The sequence below is a fragment of the Alnus glutinosa genome, chromosome 3 (assembly GCF_958979055.1).
Source record: "Alnus glutinosa chromosome 3, dhAlnGlut1.1, whole genome shotgun sequence".
NCBI classification, from domain to species: Eukaryota; Viridiplantae; Streptophyta; class Magnoliopsida; order Fagales; family Betulaceae; genus Alnus; species Alnus glutinosa.
The window spans coordinates 36,493,381-36,511,414 of NC_084888.1; the positions used below are offsets into that span (position 1 = coordinate 36,493,381).

General features: G+C 37.5%; 2 protein-coding genes across 2 annotated transcripts; one reads left to right on the plus strand and one right to left on the minus strand.

The window, feature by feature from the left end:
- Positions 1-5,517: 5,517 nt before the first annotated feature.
- On the minus strand, positions 5,518-8,023 carry LOC133863564 (large ribosomal subunit protein uL10). The gene is made up of 5 exons (XM_062299557.1): positions 7,552-8,023; positions 7,400-7,468; positions 6,421-6,519; positions 5,961-6,353; positions 5,518-5,810 (listed from the first exon to the last, which is right to left on the minus strand). The coding sequence occupies exons 1-5, from the start codon at positions 7,804-7,806 to the stop codon at positions 5,661-5,663; spliced, it is 966 nt and encodes a 321-aa protein (XP_062155541.1). The 5' UTR covers positions 7,807-8,023; the 3' UTR covers positions 5,518-5,660.
- Positions 8,024-11,546: 3,523 nt separating this feature from the next.
- On the plus strand, positions 11,547-16,593 carry LOC133864815 (syntaxin-31). Its single transcript, XM_062301235.1, has 6 exons — positions 11,547-11,951; positions 12,044-12,294; positions 12,746-12,891; positions 15,075-15,113; positions 15,704-15,901; positions 16,100-16,593. The coding sequence occupies exons 1-6, from the start codon at positions 11,732-11,734 to the stop codon at positions 16,257-16,259; spliced, it is 1,014 nt and encodes a 337-aa protein (XP_062157219.1). The 5' UTR covers positions 11,547-11,731; the 3' UTR covers positions 16,260-16,593.
- The last annotated feature ends 1,441 nt before the right edge of the window (positions 16,594-18,034 follow it).

The following is an 18,034-nucleotide window of genomic DNA, read 5'->3' on the forward strand; positions in this document are numbered from 1 at the left end:
TTGTAGTTCTTGGAAGAAGAAGTCGATGCTGGGGATTCTTTGTAGACTTGTCTTTAGTTCTTCAGTTTATAACATCTGGTATGCTAGGAATGCAATCAGACATGGCCATCCTATTTCTGAGGTTCAGATTCTCAAGAAGATTCTTTGGGAAGTTAGATGAAGGATTTCTGGTGCTGGAAAATTCAATAAAACTAAGGAAAACATTTGTATTTGTCAGGCTTGGAACCTAGACCTCTCTGTTTTGGTCTAGTTGTTTTTGTTTTTGTTGTAGGTGGTTCCAACTTGTTTGCTGGTTTGTTGTATTTAAAATCAAGACTTGAACCTGTTTTGTTTGGTATACGTACATTTTTCTTGTGTTATTTATTATCAATAAATTCCTCTCTTGTGTTCTTGTTGGACGCTGCATTGTCTTAAAAGCAACTTGGACCAGGATGGATTTGGCTCTGCAGGTTGGTGAAGAATTTAATCTTCCTGTTGATGGTTTAATTAAAGTGGATTGATGGTTTAATTAAAGTGGCGTGGCTGTAGTTAGTTTCACTGTTGAGTGAAAAAAAAAAAAGAAAAAAAAAAGTTCACAATGTTGAACGTTGGATGAAGGAAGTTGGTTGGTGCAATTTTGATGTTCATGAAAGTAGTTAGTTAAAGTAGTTATTTTTAAAACCATTAAAAAATAATATATAGTTAAAATGGAGAAATATTTAGAGAGTTTGGTACAAGAGTTACTTTAAAAGTGATGAATAGAATAAGAAAAGTAGGTTGTTTACTTAAATTTGGAGAAAATTTTGAAGAGCTTGATAAGGATGCTCTAATAAATGTATATAAATGATGATGCTTCTTTTTGGTGCTGATTCTGGTTGTTGTTAATTAGTAATTATGTTTAGGTTGTTGTTAATTTTTATATTCCTGCCTTTGTTGGTCTAAATCGTACTTTTTACAAGTTCAAGTCCATAACTTTGTTTGGTATGATTTAAAGTTCAGCTTAATCAATAATTATGTTTAGCTTGCTGTTTTTAATCTCTTAAATAAGATTATAAAAGTTCAGCTTAATTATGTTTAGCTTGCTATTGATTATGTTTTTTTTTTCCCACTTAATGTAGAGTTGTAGACTCAAGTCATGGATGATAATTCAACTCCTCGTCATAATACTATTGGTTCTAGTTCTGCGTCATCTGCACCTAGTCTTTTGGACAGTACCATGCCTCCCATGTTGAATGATAATGTTGACTGTGCTGGGGTTGGGGTTGGATCTATAGGAACTTCTGGCTCTCAAAATCCTAGTTCAGCTGTCCCACACAAACCTAAGAAATCTGAGCAAACATCAAAGGTTTGGGAACATTTTACTAGGTTAGAGGAGAGTAATCCCAAGGATCCTAAATCACAATGTAATTATTGTAAGACATTGTTTAGCTGTCACCCTAGAAGCCACGATACCTCATCCATGTTACAACATATCAAGAGAAGTTGTAAAAAATTTCCTGGTAGATTTGATAAGTCCCAAACAAAGTTGAATTTTGAGGCTAAAAGGGAAGGACAAGGGGTAGTGGGCGAAGGGACATGTGGTCATCTTGTTTTTACCAAGTATAATGCTACAAAAATAAGAGAATCAATTTCACAGATGATTATTATGGATGAGTTACCATTTAGATTTGTGGAAGGTGAAAGGTTTCGAAACTTCATGAAGACAGTGGAACCTAGGTATTCAATTCCTTCTCGTTATACTATGATGAGAGATTGTGTTAGGCTTTATATGTTGGAGAAGGAAAAATTGAGGGCAATGTTCTTGACATCCGATATTCGGGTTTGTCTTACCACTGATAGTTGGACTTCGGTACAGAACCTGAATTACATGTGCATCACTGCTCATTTTATTGATAGTAATTGGAATTTGCACAAAAGAATTTTGAACTTTTGTTTACTTCATAACCACAAAGGTGAGACCATTGGACAAAAGATTGAGTCGTGTATGCTTGAGTGGGGTATTAATAGCATTTTCACTATCACAGTTGACAATGCTTCTTCTAATGATACCGCTTTGGAATACTTGAGGAAGAGAACGGCTCATAAGACTGGTGCCATATTGGAGAATCAATTTATGCATGTGAGGTGTTGTGCACATATTTTAAATCTGATTGTGTCTGATGGTTTGAAAGAGGTTGATGAGTCCATTGTGAAGGTTAGAAGTGCAGTGAAGTATGTGAAGTCTTCTCCCTAAAGATTTGAGAATTTCAAATATTGTATGGAAAGGGAAAAAATTGCTTTCAAGGGTTTATTGTGTCTTGATGTTCCAACTAGATGGAACTCCACCTTTAAGATGTTAGAAGGTGCTGAAAAATGTCAGAGTGCTTTTGATCTTTTGGAAGAGTATGATGGGAATTATGTGCTTTCGTTGACTGAGGAAAAGAATGCTAAAAAAGGTTTGGGACCTAATTATGATGACTGGGATCGTATTAGGACTTTTCTCAAGTTTCTCAAACTTTTTTATGATGCCACATTGCGACTTTCAGGGTCATTGTATGTGACTTCTAATATGTATTGGCAAGAAATTTGTGGCATTCAAATGCATATACAATTGTATCGTGATAGTGGTGATTATGTGTTGAGTTCTATGGCAGAGAGAATGATGATGAAGTATAATAAGTATTGGGGGGATTTAGATAAGGTGAATGTGTTTATGTTTGTTCTGTCATACTTGATCCACGAACAAAATTGGGGTCATTGGAATTTTGGTTCAAGGATGTTCTTAATGAGGAGCAATGTACTAATATGGTGAAAAAATTGAAGCACTACCTTCAAAAATTATATGATCACTTTGATGCTGGAGGGACTTCATCTCAAGTTGAACATGGTAGTGATTATGCATGCCCTCAAGGTTCCTCAATGATAGAAGAAACTGATAACCTTTCACTTCACTTCATGAACAAGTTTCATAATTACCTAACTTCAAAAAGTGATGTTCATAACAAATCGGAGATAGATCGGTATTTGATGGAAGATGTTGAAAAACTAAATGTGAATTTTGATATTTTAAATTGGTGGAAGGTGAACTCATCCAAATTCCCAATACTTGCCAAAATAGCACGAATTGTGTTGGCCATTCTCATTACTACAGTTGCTTCAGAGTCGGCGTTTAGCACTGGAGGGCGTGTATTGGATCCTTTTCGAAGTTCATTGGCCCCCAAAACAGTTGAAGCATTGGTATGTGCACAAAATTGGCTAAGATCAAAACCCTTGAGCAATGGCAATGGTTGTGACACAGAGATGATTGAAGATCCTGAAAGTTATAAGCTCGATTCAGGTAAGATTTATGTTATTTAGTATTCACTTCTTAATTTATTTTGATATTTAATATGTACAAATTGAAAAATTCTAATTATCAGTTTCAATTGAGAATGTAATTCTTTTTTTCTTTTTCTTTTTTCATTCTTTGTAGAAATAACTTCGAAGAAAATCAAAATGTTGCTTGAGGAGGATAAGTGACGTGAAGATTGAAGATTGAAGTTGCCTTTTTTTATTTTGCTATTATCTTTTACTTTATTTTTAATGTAACTTAAGTTTTATGTGTTAATGTGTGTTACTAGCCTACTAGTTTGATTTGTTTGTGTTTTACAATTTTACTGCTAAATCTGTAACTTAAGGCTAATGTGTTGCTTGTTTGGGTGGGAGGTAGGTTGCTTTTGCTTGTTATGTTTATATTTGTGTATGTTTTAATTAGGATTTAGTTTGATAGATGCTGAAGATTTAATGTTGTTTATGTTTGTGTATGTTTTAATTAGGATTTAGTTTGATAGATGTTGAAGATTTAATGTTGTTTATATTTGTGTATGTTTTAATTAGGATTTAGTTTGATAGATGCTGAAATTGTAACATATTTTAAATCATTGTGTGGATGCTGAAGATTTTGTTAGAATTATTGATTTGTTGATTATATTATTAACTTTGAATGTTGATTTTTATATTTACTTAAAAAAAAAAAAAATCATGTATACTTGCTGAATAGTGACTAGTGAGTGCTGATTTTGAATTGTTGATTTGTTAAAAAAAAATGTTTAATTATTGAAATGGGCTTTTAAACTTTTAATTTATTTTACACTTTACATGGTTAATCAGGTTTTTATATACAAAAAGGATAATTTTTTTTTTTTTTTTTTTTTGTTTTATAACAGCAAAATCAATATTTATTCAGGTTTACAGTTTTAAAATTTAATAAAAAATTTACGAAATTGCCCCTACTTAATTCAACCCGCCCCGCCCTGCAAACCTGCGCCCCCCGCCTCGAGCAGATCCGCCCCGCACGGATACCATCACTCGTTGATGTTTGCGGGGCTTCTTTACCCAACCCGCATGTGCGCGGGGCGGGGCCAAAAAGGGCGGAAACCCGCCCCGTGCACACCCCTATGAACACCCTGGCCGTTCTCAACCACCGGCGACTGCAACGCTGACCACCAGGACCCGTCGCCAACACCCACTGAAGGAGCACTGCCACACCATCTTGCTCAACCACCAGGACAACCCAGACCACCGCACACAGCACTGCAATTACTCCCACTACAAATAGCTTCAAAACCATTGCTAATTAGGAAAAAATTTCACAAAAAATTCAGCGCGATGATTATCAACAACCTAAAGCATTGTTCAGTAACCACCGCTGGAGCACAAAACACCAAGAGCAAGATCTGAAAACACACTCACAGAAAAGCTCAAACGGTGTCGTACATGTCCAGGAGTGATCGGCCCAACGATCACCATTTTCGCAAGGAAAACCAAACAAAGCCACCCACCACTGGTTCAGCCGGATCTGGGCAAGATCCGGTTGGAAACCCACGCACACCTGTGTGGGTTTCGTGGGTCGGGGTGCGTGGGTTTCCGACAGTGTCGAGAGCTCGCCGATGGTTGGGGTCAGGATCTCGCTTCACATTGCCGGTGGTCGGGGTATCTGTGGATTCTGGCGACGGCGTTCAGCTGGGAGAGGTGGGGCGGCGGCGTCGTTTGGCTGGGAGAGGTGGGGGGGGGGGGGGGGGGGGGGGGTATGTGGTTGGTTCGCCAGGCCTAAGGTTAGAAGGAAAATAGAAATAAGAAAATGATAATCCGGTATATTAGGCTATAGTATATTTAGTGTGCGTTAAATGATGTGTCGAATCCTTATTGAATGCTGTAAAACACCAGTTTTACAGATGGTTCGGATAAAAGGTATTCTCCTTAGAAAAAGGTTGAAATCCTCTCAAATTAATTATTCAAATTTTCGGACTAAGTTATCGTAAAAAACTACTTGCAAAACCCATCTATCCAAACAAAAATTAAAATGCACAACCACTTATGATCAGATAAGTCTTATAAATGATCTCTCACAATCATCTGACTAAATTTTCTCAAGTTGGAAGAAATAATTTGAGAGAATCTTGTTCTTCAAGACATACCTGCCACACTAAAGAAACAAAGACAACCATGAAACATCAAACTTGAAAATGTAATCCGCAATAAGAACTAAAACTGTAGAAAAAACTGACCGGCAAGAAAATATAATGAAAGGTACCATGCAAAATTAAACTTGAGAATTTCTCCGACAAAACATCGTCAACAAAAATACATTAATAATAAACTCGGGCACTCAAATCCAAAAGTAAATGAAAGCGTCCTAAAATAAAAGCATAACCAACAAGAACTTAATCGAACAGACTAAAACCCATGTCATCATCGGACTCTTCAGCCGGCTCGTCCTTCTTCTCTTCCTCCTTGGCAGCAGCAGCTGCAGGGGCCGCACCAGAATCAGGTGCTGCAACAGCCGCAAAAACAGCAGCAAACTTGCTTGGATCCTGCATTTTATATCCAAAATAATTAACTGAATGAATAAAGGTATGTGATTTAATTAAATACACGGCAAACAGTGAAAGAGCCAAAGCATATACCGAAGAATTGGATACCAAGTGTTGGAAAAAAAAATACTTAAAAAGAGGATAAAGTACCTTTAGGAACTCCTTAGTTTTCTCTGCCTGGGGGAAGGAATACTCCGTGGCAATAGCAATTGCAAGAACATTCTTGTAGCCATTGATAAACATATGTGGTGCAGCTGCTAGGGTTGGGTACGAGATAGCCAGAGACAATGAAGTAACCAAGGCGATACCAGTAGCAAACTTCTCAATAAGGTCATCCTCAGTCAGATCAAGTACCTCAGGGCTGAAGACCGACCCATTGTCATAAACAGATAGGACAACAAGACCATAAGAGAATGGCCTTATGCCAAGCTTTGCAAGCAGGGCAGCCTCGGAGGAACCAACCTTGTCACCCTTCTTAATAAGCTCAACAGGGGTGATAATTTCAACAGTACCTTTGTTAATCTTGGTTGGGATGTTGAGAACCTGAAAGACAATGGTATAAGAATCTGAAGTTCCAATTAAATGAAAAATGGAATGAAAGATCACAAACCTGGAAGAAAGATGTCTGAGAAGGGTCGAGTCCGGTGTTGCCAGGAGGGACAACAACATCAATTGGAGCAACCAAACCAACACGAGCTGGTGCTCCAACCTATTTGAAGTTTGAAAAGTTATGTTAGCACCAATGGACTCAAATAAGCACCAAATTTCAATCATCTCAGGCATTAACAAAAAAAATCGCAAAATCTGACAGAATTAAACCTTCACAAGTTTTAGAACATGATTATGACATCCTCAATTCTCATTAATGACGATTAGCTCACTTTCAAGAATAACCAAAACAACCTTCTCCCAATACAACTAATAAAATTTCAATATTTTCTGTATCTTCCCCCATAAATTACTATGAAACCCAGACAAGACAACCAACACAGAGCATATTATCAGACGAAGCATCCTCTAAGCACATAATCAAGCATCATTAACACCCTCGACTGTTGTCACAAATTCAAGCAAAAAATGGAATACAACAATGCATGTCTGTCGAGCATTTCTTGAGAATGTTCAAAACAGTTCCCAGCAGCATTTTAACAGAAAAAAAAGGGTTTCAGGCAAACAGTCTAATACACCCTCAATTAGGCAAGTAACTGGTACTGCACAATTTATATATGTACCACAAACTTAGTAGTCAATTACATAAGCAAGAATTTAAGAAGATATTTATTCCCGACCATTAAAAAATTAAACAACAAAAGTAAAATATAGTTCCCTTATTTCCTAGCTCACATTAGAAACTTTATATTAAACATCCAAAGATAGCAATCCCACATTGTTGTATTCAATTGAGCACCCATCCAGTTAAATAATCAAAAAAGAAAATTTTAATTGTAAATATACATATCAATTTAACTACAGAATCATTGAATCCTACACCAGTGTAAAAAAACAAGTACCAAAGTTATATGCAAAACAACATAGAAAGGTGCATAAATTTCTATAAGAATTAATTCAAAGGATTTCAGACAACAGACCTTGTACTTGGCGACCTCCTCGCTGACCTCCTTCAAATCACCCTTGGTGAAAATCAGCCCGACGTTGCCCTAATACAAAAACACACCTTTGATGTAAAAACATTGCGTTTTTCCACCAAGAAAATGAAAAAAGGACAGAGAGATTTGCGTACCACAAGAAGGGGAATGAGGCTGAGGAAGGTGGTGTTGCCGGTCTTGTCAGAATGGATCCTGATGGAGCGCTTCATCATGGTGTTCTTGCCCATGAGCACAACGGAGTCGCCACGCAGACCCTTGCGAATGTTCTGGAGTTGAGTGGATCCGACGTTGTCGGCCGCCACCAAGAGGATCTGGGTGTACTCGTCCAACAGCTGGCACAGCTTGCCATCGTACGCGATCTTCTTGTCGGCCTTCGAAAGTTTTCCCATTATTTTCCTACGATGTTATGGGTTTTTTCGGAAAAAAAACTAAGAAATGGATATACAGAAGGTTGCCTAAGCAAAATCGAGGGCCAAGACGAAGCTGAGGGCTCGGTCAAGGCGGACAGCGATACGTCGCCGTCTCTTTAACCTCTCTGTCGACTGTGCTAGGGTTTGGGGGGTTTGGGAGGTTCTGAGGTGGAAGGAGGCTGGTAGGAATATGTACTGGTTGGATTCTAGGATTATATAGTAGAGGGTAGTGAGCGGAGGAATTAGGGTTTTTCAAGTAAGACCTTGATCGGACGGCTGGGATTCATTCCTTATTGAGGATCTGACGGCAAGAAATGGTGCTTCGTAGGAAGTAGTCTGGATATTATAGAATGGGCTTGTGATCTGGTGATAAGGCTTTCTACTTGGGCTTCTTGGGCCTTGCATTCGTAGAAATCTACATCGGCTTGACCAACCCTGTGCCCCAATTTGGTGATTTTTTTTTTTTATTTTTTTTTACGTGTCCATACAAAAGAGGAAGAGAGGATTCGAACTAGTGACATCTGTTTCATGAGGTGTGGTCTTCAGTTGATTAAACTACCTCTTAGAGACCCCAATTTGGAAAATTAGGTGCCCAAACCAGACCTATGGCAAAAGTGTAATTTAGAAAAAACAAAAACAATAACAAAAAAAAACAATAATTTTCCTCAATTTTAAAATAACCTTGTCGATTTTTAATTTTATCAAGGGAGGGTCCAACTACCGACATCTCCTTTATTAGTCATAACTAGCCAAGGAGCCGGCGGTGCTTAGGACTAGGACATGTGAAGGCAGTAGCCCACGACCCGGACTGAAAGGCCAACAAAGCAAATTCAGATTGCCCCCTTCAAAAAGGCCACCGATTTGAATCACCTAAAAAGTCGACGGTCCAGCAAGCCAATGGCCTATTGGGCTAATGGACAACATGGCTCTCGGGATCGCAAGTCCAACCATTCAACAAGGACTTGGAATGACCATTTCTCAAGTGCAGCATCCAATAGTGGATCAAGCGCCCTGCCAACTCACGTAACGACCTGCTCAAGTCGTACACACTCAACGTCCAAGTGCCCCCCTAAAACAAACCTAAGGGTATAAGGGAATCTCCACGTTATGCACTAAAAGCCCCTACACCCTAAAAGGGATGAGGGGAACATGGGCCTATAATCTATATATAGAACCAGCGAGTACCCCCCTCATCTATGCCTTTTTAACCCTGCTCTGACTTTGCTAAGGTTCCTCTCCATCACCCTACTAACTTGAGTGTTGGAGGGGTTTCGTCAGGTCTACCACTGGCTACCCTCTAAACTTATTTTTCCTTTATTACAATTCCAAACCAATGTATCAACAATCAATAATAGTCGTCACATTATTTGTTGAGATTTGATTGAAAGTGGGACAACTTGGTGCTTAAGATTTACTCGTATACTGATACAATACAATGCTTTAGTTTTTCTTTTTCTTTTTTTTCTTTTTTTTTTTTTTAAAAAAATAAAATAAAATAAAATTGGTACTGATTTCATTCATAACATGAAACAACTAAAACAAAAAAAACGCTCTACATAACCAAAGTCAATAACTCTGATGATACAATCTCTTTAATACACTCGGAAATACAATCAAACCAAACTCTATATGTATCTTGAGAAATTCTCGCTTTAGCTAACATATGTGCTGCTGAGTTCCCGGCCCGTTTGGTATGACAGATTACCTAAGACTCGCAATAATAAAGGACCATCTTAATATCTTCCACAATCTACCCGTGCATGGTCCAGTTCAAGTCAGGATTCTGTAGAGCAATTGCCACTTGTAAAGAGTCGCCTTCCAATATGATATTCGTGAGACCCCTAATTTTGCAAAATTCTACTGCACGCAAAGCTGCATAGACTTCGGCAACCACGGGCTCCACCAAAAAATTCACGGAAATACTAGCAACGACATACACTTTACCAATAGAGGCATGCACGATTATACCAAACCCCATCTTACCCTTATGTTGATCCAAGGCAGAGTCCCAATTAACCTTATACTTTCCAAATGACGTAGGTCTCCATTGTGTGACAACAAATATTCCCTGATCCCTTCCTTACACCCCAATAGTCCCCTCTTTTGCCATGGACGTTCTGTACTCATTGATATAAGTGGAGGTCAAAAGAAGCAAAGCATTCGGATGAATGAACTCCCCACCGTGAACCACAGTATTGCATCGAAACCAAAGTCTGCGTGCCACCTCTGCATGTAACTCAACCTCCTCAGGTGTACACCTCTCAATCATGTACTCTAATACATCCGCAAAAGACCTTCCTACAACACAACTCTTACGAATTTTCCGGCCACATACCCACCACATATCAGTCGACGATGGACAGTCCCAAATGATATGGTGAGCCGTTTCCTGTTTAGTGAGACAAAAAACACAAGGAGGGTCCAAATCAATACCTCGTTTATTTAAGTTGTCTTTAGTTGGGAGGATGTTATGACAAGCCCTCCATAAAAAACATCTTTACTGGATTCGGAACCTGCATGCCCCAAATCGTCTTCCACAAAAGTTGGATACCTGAATTGTGAGAACACTCACCATGATGAACCTTTTGGCGCTCTTTTTCTAACTGATAGGCACTCCGAACCGAGAATTCGCCCGTTGATGTCCATTGTCAAACCATAATGTCAGGTTCCTCTTTGCAAAAAACAAAACGGAGTAATGGCCCATTCCACCATTGAGAATCATGATCAATGAGAGCGCTAATAGTTGCATCATCCGGGAGTAAATTATGTAGGAACTGAACCTTATATGTCGTCGGTTGGGGGATCTATCTATCCCCCCAAATTCGAACATCTCTACCATCTCTGATTCTCCACACAATTCCCTCTGTAATAAGATATTCGGTTGAGAAAATACTGCACCATGCAAACGAAGGTCTACTTCGAAGGCCAACCCCAAAAAGGACTCCCTAAGGAAATATCTCGCTTTCAAAATCTGCCCAGCCAAGCTTGAAGGGTTATTATGTATGAGTCGTCAACCCTGTTTTGCAAGTAAGGCTTTGTTAAAACACCTCAAGTCCCGAAATCCTATACAATGCTTTAGTTAACTATGCATACGAAATTTCTCATCATTAACTGAATAATAATAATAATAATAGTCATTCTTTTTTTAAAAAATAATCAATAAATTATTCTATAAGATTTTTTGTTTAATTAAAAACATATGGGGTATGTTTGTTAAGTGTTTTTTGTTTTTTTTTTCTTTTTATTATTTGAAAAAGTTTTAAATGTGATAGAAAGTTGAAAAAATGATTTCAATGAGGTATAATATTTGAAAAAAGTGTTTCATGTAGGATTCATAGAAAAAATTCAGCTATCCCTCTCCTCTAATGAGGTGGTCGTATGACTACTTCTATTTTTTTTTTTTTTTGGTTGTAATTACTTATTAATAAGTGAACTTTTAAATATGAATTTTTTTTTTTTCAAAATTTTCGAATAATAAATTTTCTAAAAAATATATTTAATTTTTAAAAATGTTTAAATATATATATATTTTTTTGTTTTGAAAATTTGTCTCTACTGATTGTTTTCTTTTTCTTTTTTTTTTTTAAAAAAAAGTACTGTATTCTTGTGTTTGAAAAGAAAAAAAATAAAATTATTAAGCCAATTAATATAGCCCAGAAATATTAATTAAGATTATTAAAAAAAAGGTTGTTAAAAATGAAATCTTACATTCTTACCGATGAATTTTTTACGGGCCCCTAGCCCCTTTGAGCAATTGAGCTCAGGTTCTCATGGAAAAGGTTGGTAGGTTAGTTATTGAGCCCGAGTCCGGGACCTCCAAGGGGGCGAAATTTTCACTTAACTCCGGGTAGCCTGCGGTCCTATCACCCACGATCTGAGCCCCTCGATTCCGACGAAATTACGAATGGCGTCCACGTACAGAGATCGGACGTCGGAGTTCCGATCGCTCTCGGAGACTCTTAAGAAGATCGGAGGACTCAGAGCCGTCAATCAAGCTGAAAATGATCCGGCTCCATCGAAACCGTTGGTTTCAGCCTCCTCTAGATCCGAATTCAACACGAAGGCCTCACGAATCGGATTGGGGATTCACGAGACCTCCCTGAAGATCGCCAGACTCGCCCAACGTAAGCCCCATCTCTACCACTCTCACTCTTCATTTCTGTAATATTAATTTTTGTGTAAATGATAATTGCCTTCTAATTACGCTGAAATGCAGTGGCGAAAAGGTCGTCAATGTTCGACGATCCGATTGTAGAAATACAGGAATTAACGGGTCTGGTAAAGAACGACATTACGGCACTGAACGTAGCTCTTTCGGATTTACAGACTATTCAAAACATTGAAATAGCAGACGGGAAGTACTCCGAGGATAGAGTGGTTCACTCCACAGCTGTCTGTGATGACTTGAAGGGCAAACTCATGGGCGCTACCAAACAGCTTCAAGATGTTTTAACAACAAGAACTGAGGTTTATTTCGATATGATTATAGTTTTATTTTTTACAATAAATTATTATATTATATATTTTTTTTATAAGTAAAGTATATTCATTCCAAGCGCATCTTTTACAATAAATTAGTAGAAATGGTTAATTTAATTATTTAATTATATTTGAAGTTGGAATGCTCATGATTATATTTGAAGTCAGATTGCTAGAAGTCAGAATTTAAATACTAGAATGCTCATGATAAATTACAACTATAAATTACTAGAAGTCAGAATTTTCATTTCATGATAAATTATATTCAAAGTAAAAAATGGTGAATTTAATTATTTAACCATTTTCAAAGTCAAGGACCACGGCTATGATACCGTGATAAATCACTTATCCTAATAACTTAATGGCTTAATGGCATGTTCTAACATTATACAAGTGCAACTCTTTATCATTATTATTATTATTATTATTTTTGTCGCAGAATATCAAGGCTCATGAGAATAGGAAACAAATGTTCTCCAAGAATGCATTAAGAGATAACCCTTTTCATCAAAATGCGAAAACTGTGACGGAGCCACTCCCTTGGTCCAGTTCATCAAATGGAGCTGCGAATCCACAGCCATCAGCGTGAGTATATTCAGTTTAAGTTTAAGATACACAAGTAATAATGCTTTCTAATCTACTATGTCATATTGTTTTTGGTAGTGTAGTGACATCATTGGTCTACATGACATGGTGATGATCTTTAATGGGCTAACATTCTAAATGAGTACAAATGTAGTTGTCTAGTTGTATTGGTGACAGGTTTGCAAGGTTAATTTTCTGACCTCCAGAAGGGTACTTAATGATATACATGAGTTATTATGGCAAACAAAATATGGTTATTTTTAAGGAAAAATGTCATATATCAATGAGCATATACTAGGATTCTTTTTGTTAAGCTAGATTTGGACCTAAGACTTTCCCAACGTCACCCCAGCCTGCCCCTTTACGACCTCAGTGAATGCATAGGGCAGTACATAGTGGTTTTCTTATAAAATTCACTTCTTTTTTTTTTCTTTTTTTTCTTTTTTTTTTTTGGTATTGGTATTGATGGCTACGAATACAAGTACTTGTTGGGTGATGCTTGAAATTATGATAACACGGTAGGCCATTTTGCTGAACCTCATCTTTATGCACCTTTTGGAGTTTTCCTTGTTAATGTTTAAAGAGTGCTGCTTCAGTAGATTTGCTCGGGCCTGGTTGAAAAATAATTCACTCGCATACCAGTGGCCCATCATTAAGATCAAATACATGCTGCTCTCCAATATTTTTTTAGTATTTTACAAATCTTATAATATATGCATGATCGGTAAGAAAATGTTAAACATCAGTTATGTTGCATTGTTGCTGAGACAGCACCATTTCGAAGTTAGGAAGGAGTCACAACAAAACCATCTATATAGTACTTCTCGATTATTGTACTCTGTTTTTGGGTTGAAACTTTCAGATTAGGCTTATTTATAGATGTCCTGGCTTTCACAAACAAATCTACCTGTGCAGAACACACACAGGTAGATTTGTTTGTGGAGATCTGTGATTGAAGTTAAGTATGGGAGTGTGAGGGTGGCTGGTGCTCTTTACTAGCGGTGGGGTCTTATGGTGTGAGTGTATGGAAGTATATTCAAAGGGGGTGGGATACTTTTTCTAAGTTTGTGCGATTGGAGGTGGGAGATGGGTATCATGTTTGATTTTGGCATGATCTGTGGTGTGGAGATAGGCCGCTCAAGATCTGTTATCCAGTTTTGTTCAGTCTTGCTCATTTTTAAGACGCTTGGGTGGTAGATAATTTGTTTATGGTAGATGGAGTTGTTCATTGGAATGTTGTCTTTATGCGTTATGCTCAAGATTGGGAGGTGGATATGGTTCTTTCATTTTATGAGTGTTTGTATCCTAATCGGATTCGGCATGGAGCGTTTGATAAGTTAGTGTGGAATCTCTTTAAGAGGGGGATCATTGAGGCGAAGACTTTATATAAAGCCTTAGCTAGTCAAGAGGTCGTCTCTTTTCCTTGGAAGAGTATTGGACATGTTAAGGCTCCGAAGCGGGTGCCGTTTTTTGTCTGGACAGCGGCATTAGGAAAGATCTTGACACAAGACAACTTGCGTAGGTGTCATATAGTGGTGGTTGAGTGGTGCTGTATGTGCAAGAAGAATGGGGAATCCATTGATCACCTTTTACTTCACTGTGATGTGGCACGGGCTGTTTGGAGTTTTTTTCTATAGTTTATTCGGGGTGGAGTGGGTCATGCCAAGAAGAGTGCTGGATTTGTTGAGTTGTTGTGGCACTTTGCTGGGTCGTGGTCAAGTTCAGCAAATTTGGAAGTAGGTTCCCTTGTGTGTTATGTGAGGTTTTTGGTGCGAGAGGAATGCAAGGTTATTTGAAGATGTGGAATTATCGGTTTTGGACTTCTGTCAAAATGTGTTTAATACGCTATTTGTATGGGTCTCGGCTCATAGCCCGAGTCGTCTTATGTTTGCCGAATTTTTACATTCATGTTATTTTGTTTCCTCTGATTAGAGGCCCTTTTGTGTGCTTCCTGTGTGTTCCTCTGCGCTTTTTAATGAGATTATATTACTTATCCAAAAAAAAAAATCTACTTGTGCAGAAGTCTTCACGGATATTTTTCTTCTCTTATCTTGTGGTATTCTAGTAATTTATGGTATATTAATTGATGTCAAAACAAAATCTTCCAATTCTAAAATAATGGGGTTCAATGGTTAATTTGCTGATTAATGATTCTTGTGCATCTCCCTCTGTCTCTCCTACAGATTGTCAGCAAATGGAGTTCAAGTTGGCAACCAGCTGAGGTGCGTTTCATGTGACTCTACTACTCAAGATCAAGTTTGACTTTGTTACATTCTCTGTAGAGCACGTGTTTTTGTGTTTGACCATATTATTTGATATGCTTAATCTGACGAGCACAAACACATGCACCTGCCCACACACTCGCCCAAGCGCGCATAAAGAAACACATTATTACACTCTTTTCGTTAGTCTTTTAAACATGTAGGAATTAGGAAACACTTTCTGGAGTCATTTAAGCTGATTCTGAATGACCTGTTTCTGAACTTTGTATTTTTAGCCTGTTTCTGACAATAATTGAACAGTTGAACTCCTGGTATTATTGAAAAGACTAGTGCTGACTCTTCTACCTTATTTACCGGTACTATTGAAAAGGCCATGTAGGGTCTTCATCATTTCACATAACTTCCACACTGAAGCTGCCGTGACTTCTTGCAACCATCAAAATCATATTCAAAAGTTGTGCATATTTAGTCTTAAGATTCATCTGTTTCCCTATCTTAGCAATTACTTAAGTTGCCTTTGGTAATGTGTACTCTCATGACTTTTGAGATTGCGTCTGATGGTGAATAACAACTTGTATTTACCAAGGCAGGCGAAGGTCAGCTGTTGATAGCACTCCGTCCCAGCAGATGGAAGTGTCCATGTTACAGCAAGTGGTTCCACGGCAAGAAAATTATACACAAAGTCGGGCAGTTGCTCTTCACAACGTAGAATCCACTATTACGGAACTCAGTGGGATCTTTACACATTTGGCTACAATGGTTGCACAGCAAGGGGAACTGGCAATCAGGTTTTACTCTTTTAGCTTCAATGTGTGATATCTGCAATTTTCGTCTTATTATTGTAATGTTTGTATCTATCTAGCTTTAGATGGATTAAATTTTAAAACCAAATGAAAACTGTGGAAAGTATTTCGATTATGCATATGATTATTTGGTTGGATTTCAGAAGTCCTGTAGTATTTGATCGCCCTGATTGATATGAGCAGGATCGATGATAACATGGATGAGTCATTGGCAAACGTTGAAGGTGCTCGCAGTGCTCTGTTGAGGTATCTTAACCAAATATCATCAAATAGGTGGCTTATGATAAAGATATTTGCCATTTTGATATTTTTCCTCACGTTCTTCATTTTCTTTGTGGCCTAAATGTTATTACTGAGATCCTACAATCTAGTTCTTGCTGCATGGGGCATTCAGGCTTCTCCCTGTCTGTCCATCAGCTAGCTTCTGGGGGAATAGGTTACCCGTATGTGGGAATAAGTAGGGCTCACTTTTTGTGTAAATTTACTTGCGATTCCCATTTTACAATTTTTAGCTATATCTTGTTGAAGCTTGTAGTGATCTCTAGAGAAGCATATATATTCTTTTATGCGTTGTGTGTGAATCAGATGATTGAGCTTGAAATTGTATATGTGACTGAAGTTATATTGATACCAAGTTTTGCAATATCATCTTGATAGGTGAGCATCACTTTTTCGTTGCTTCTTTCTTAAGGGTTGAGTCTCTTTGATGTTCTCTTGATAAAAACGAGTGCATATGAATTTAATTGTCTTCTTCCATTCTGAGAATTGTGTCAATTTACAAGCAGATGTATGCAGATACAAATGATTTTAATAATAGTATATGTAGGGGTAATTTAGATGTTAAAACCCTCAAGCTTCTTGCTTAATGAATAATCCGCAAGTTTGAATCCTCTATGAGGTCATTGACGGGGTAGCCCTTAAGATGTCCAGGGTGGTGGTGGGCAATGACTTGGAACCATTAGGTGAAACTTTAGCATCTCGTTTTTTGAAAGAAAAGCAAGCATAGCAGGAAGAACTCTTCCAATCCTCTTGTAGTTCTCACATAGCTAACTTTAGTGACTTAGAGTTTGTTGGGATTTGTGGTTTTAAAATGTATGATTTAAAAAATAGCGATATTTGAAAATGTAATTAAGCTTTTGGTAAAATCGTGATTTAGCCTTTAAAATCATAATTTAGCCTTTAAAATCGTGTTTTTTTTTAAAAAAAAAAAGAAAAAGAAAAAGAAAAAGAAATAATATTTCATTGCATGTGGTTTGAAAATGCGGATTTTTCTATGTTTTCAAACTTTAATTTTTTTTTAAAATGTACTCTCAAACAGTATATTTTCCGCACTTTTGGTCTACTAAATTGCCTGGCCAAACAGACTCTTACTTCATTCGAGTCTTGTAGCCAGGTGATCAGACCACGACATTGATACAAAATAACTCGTGAGTTTTGAGTTTCAGTATCATAGGTCTAAGACATGGATTTTCTTACGCTTAGCACATTTATGGTGTTGCATGCATGATTTATTCTGCCCAGTAAAAAAAAATGGCATGATTTCTTCTTCTTCATATGCAAGACTTTCAAGGAACTTTGTATTTACAGTGCGTTCGTTGTTATCATTATTGGTAAATTGCCACCAAAACTAACATCCCATTTGCACTTCACCCATAAACGCAAACGGATTTTCTTCATTTCAATTAAAATGGAGAGGAGTCGGTCCTTGTAAAATTGTTTTAAAAATTAAAATGATAATTTTGCTCCTTATTTTATAAGAGATCGGTTCTTCTTCATTTCAGTTTGTTTCCCCCATAAACAGTGTTGCGTGCCGGATATTTACGGCTTTTTTCATCCACATTTTATGGCCAAATCTGACTTGATACTATTCCAAACAAACAAAGTGGTAATTTAGAGGAACGAGTTGCGGTGAGTTATAATTTTTTACTTTGAAAGGATACAGTGTAATTGACCCTATTATTTATAATTAATAATGTATTTTGAACCAAACCCACTCCAACCCGATTCTTTTGCTACCTAAGCCAAGGCCGTCTTGGACGGCCCTGGGTGCTTTTCCCCACCCATTACTAACATTTTGGGCTATTCTTAGTTATGACCTCCATTAGAGCTTTGGGATTG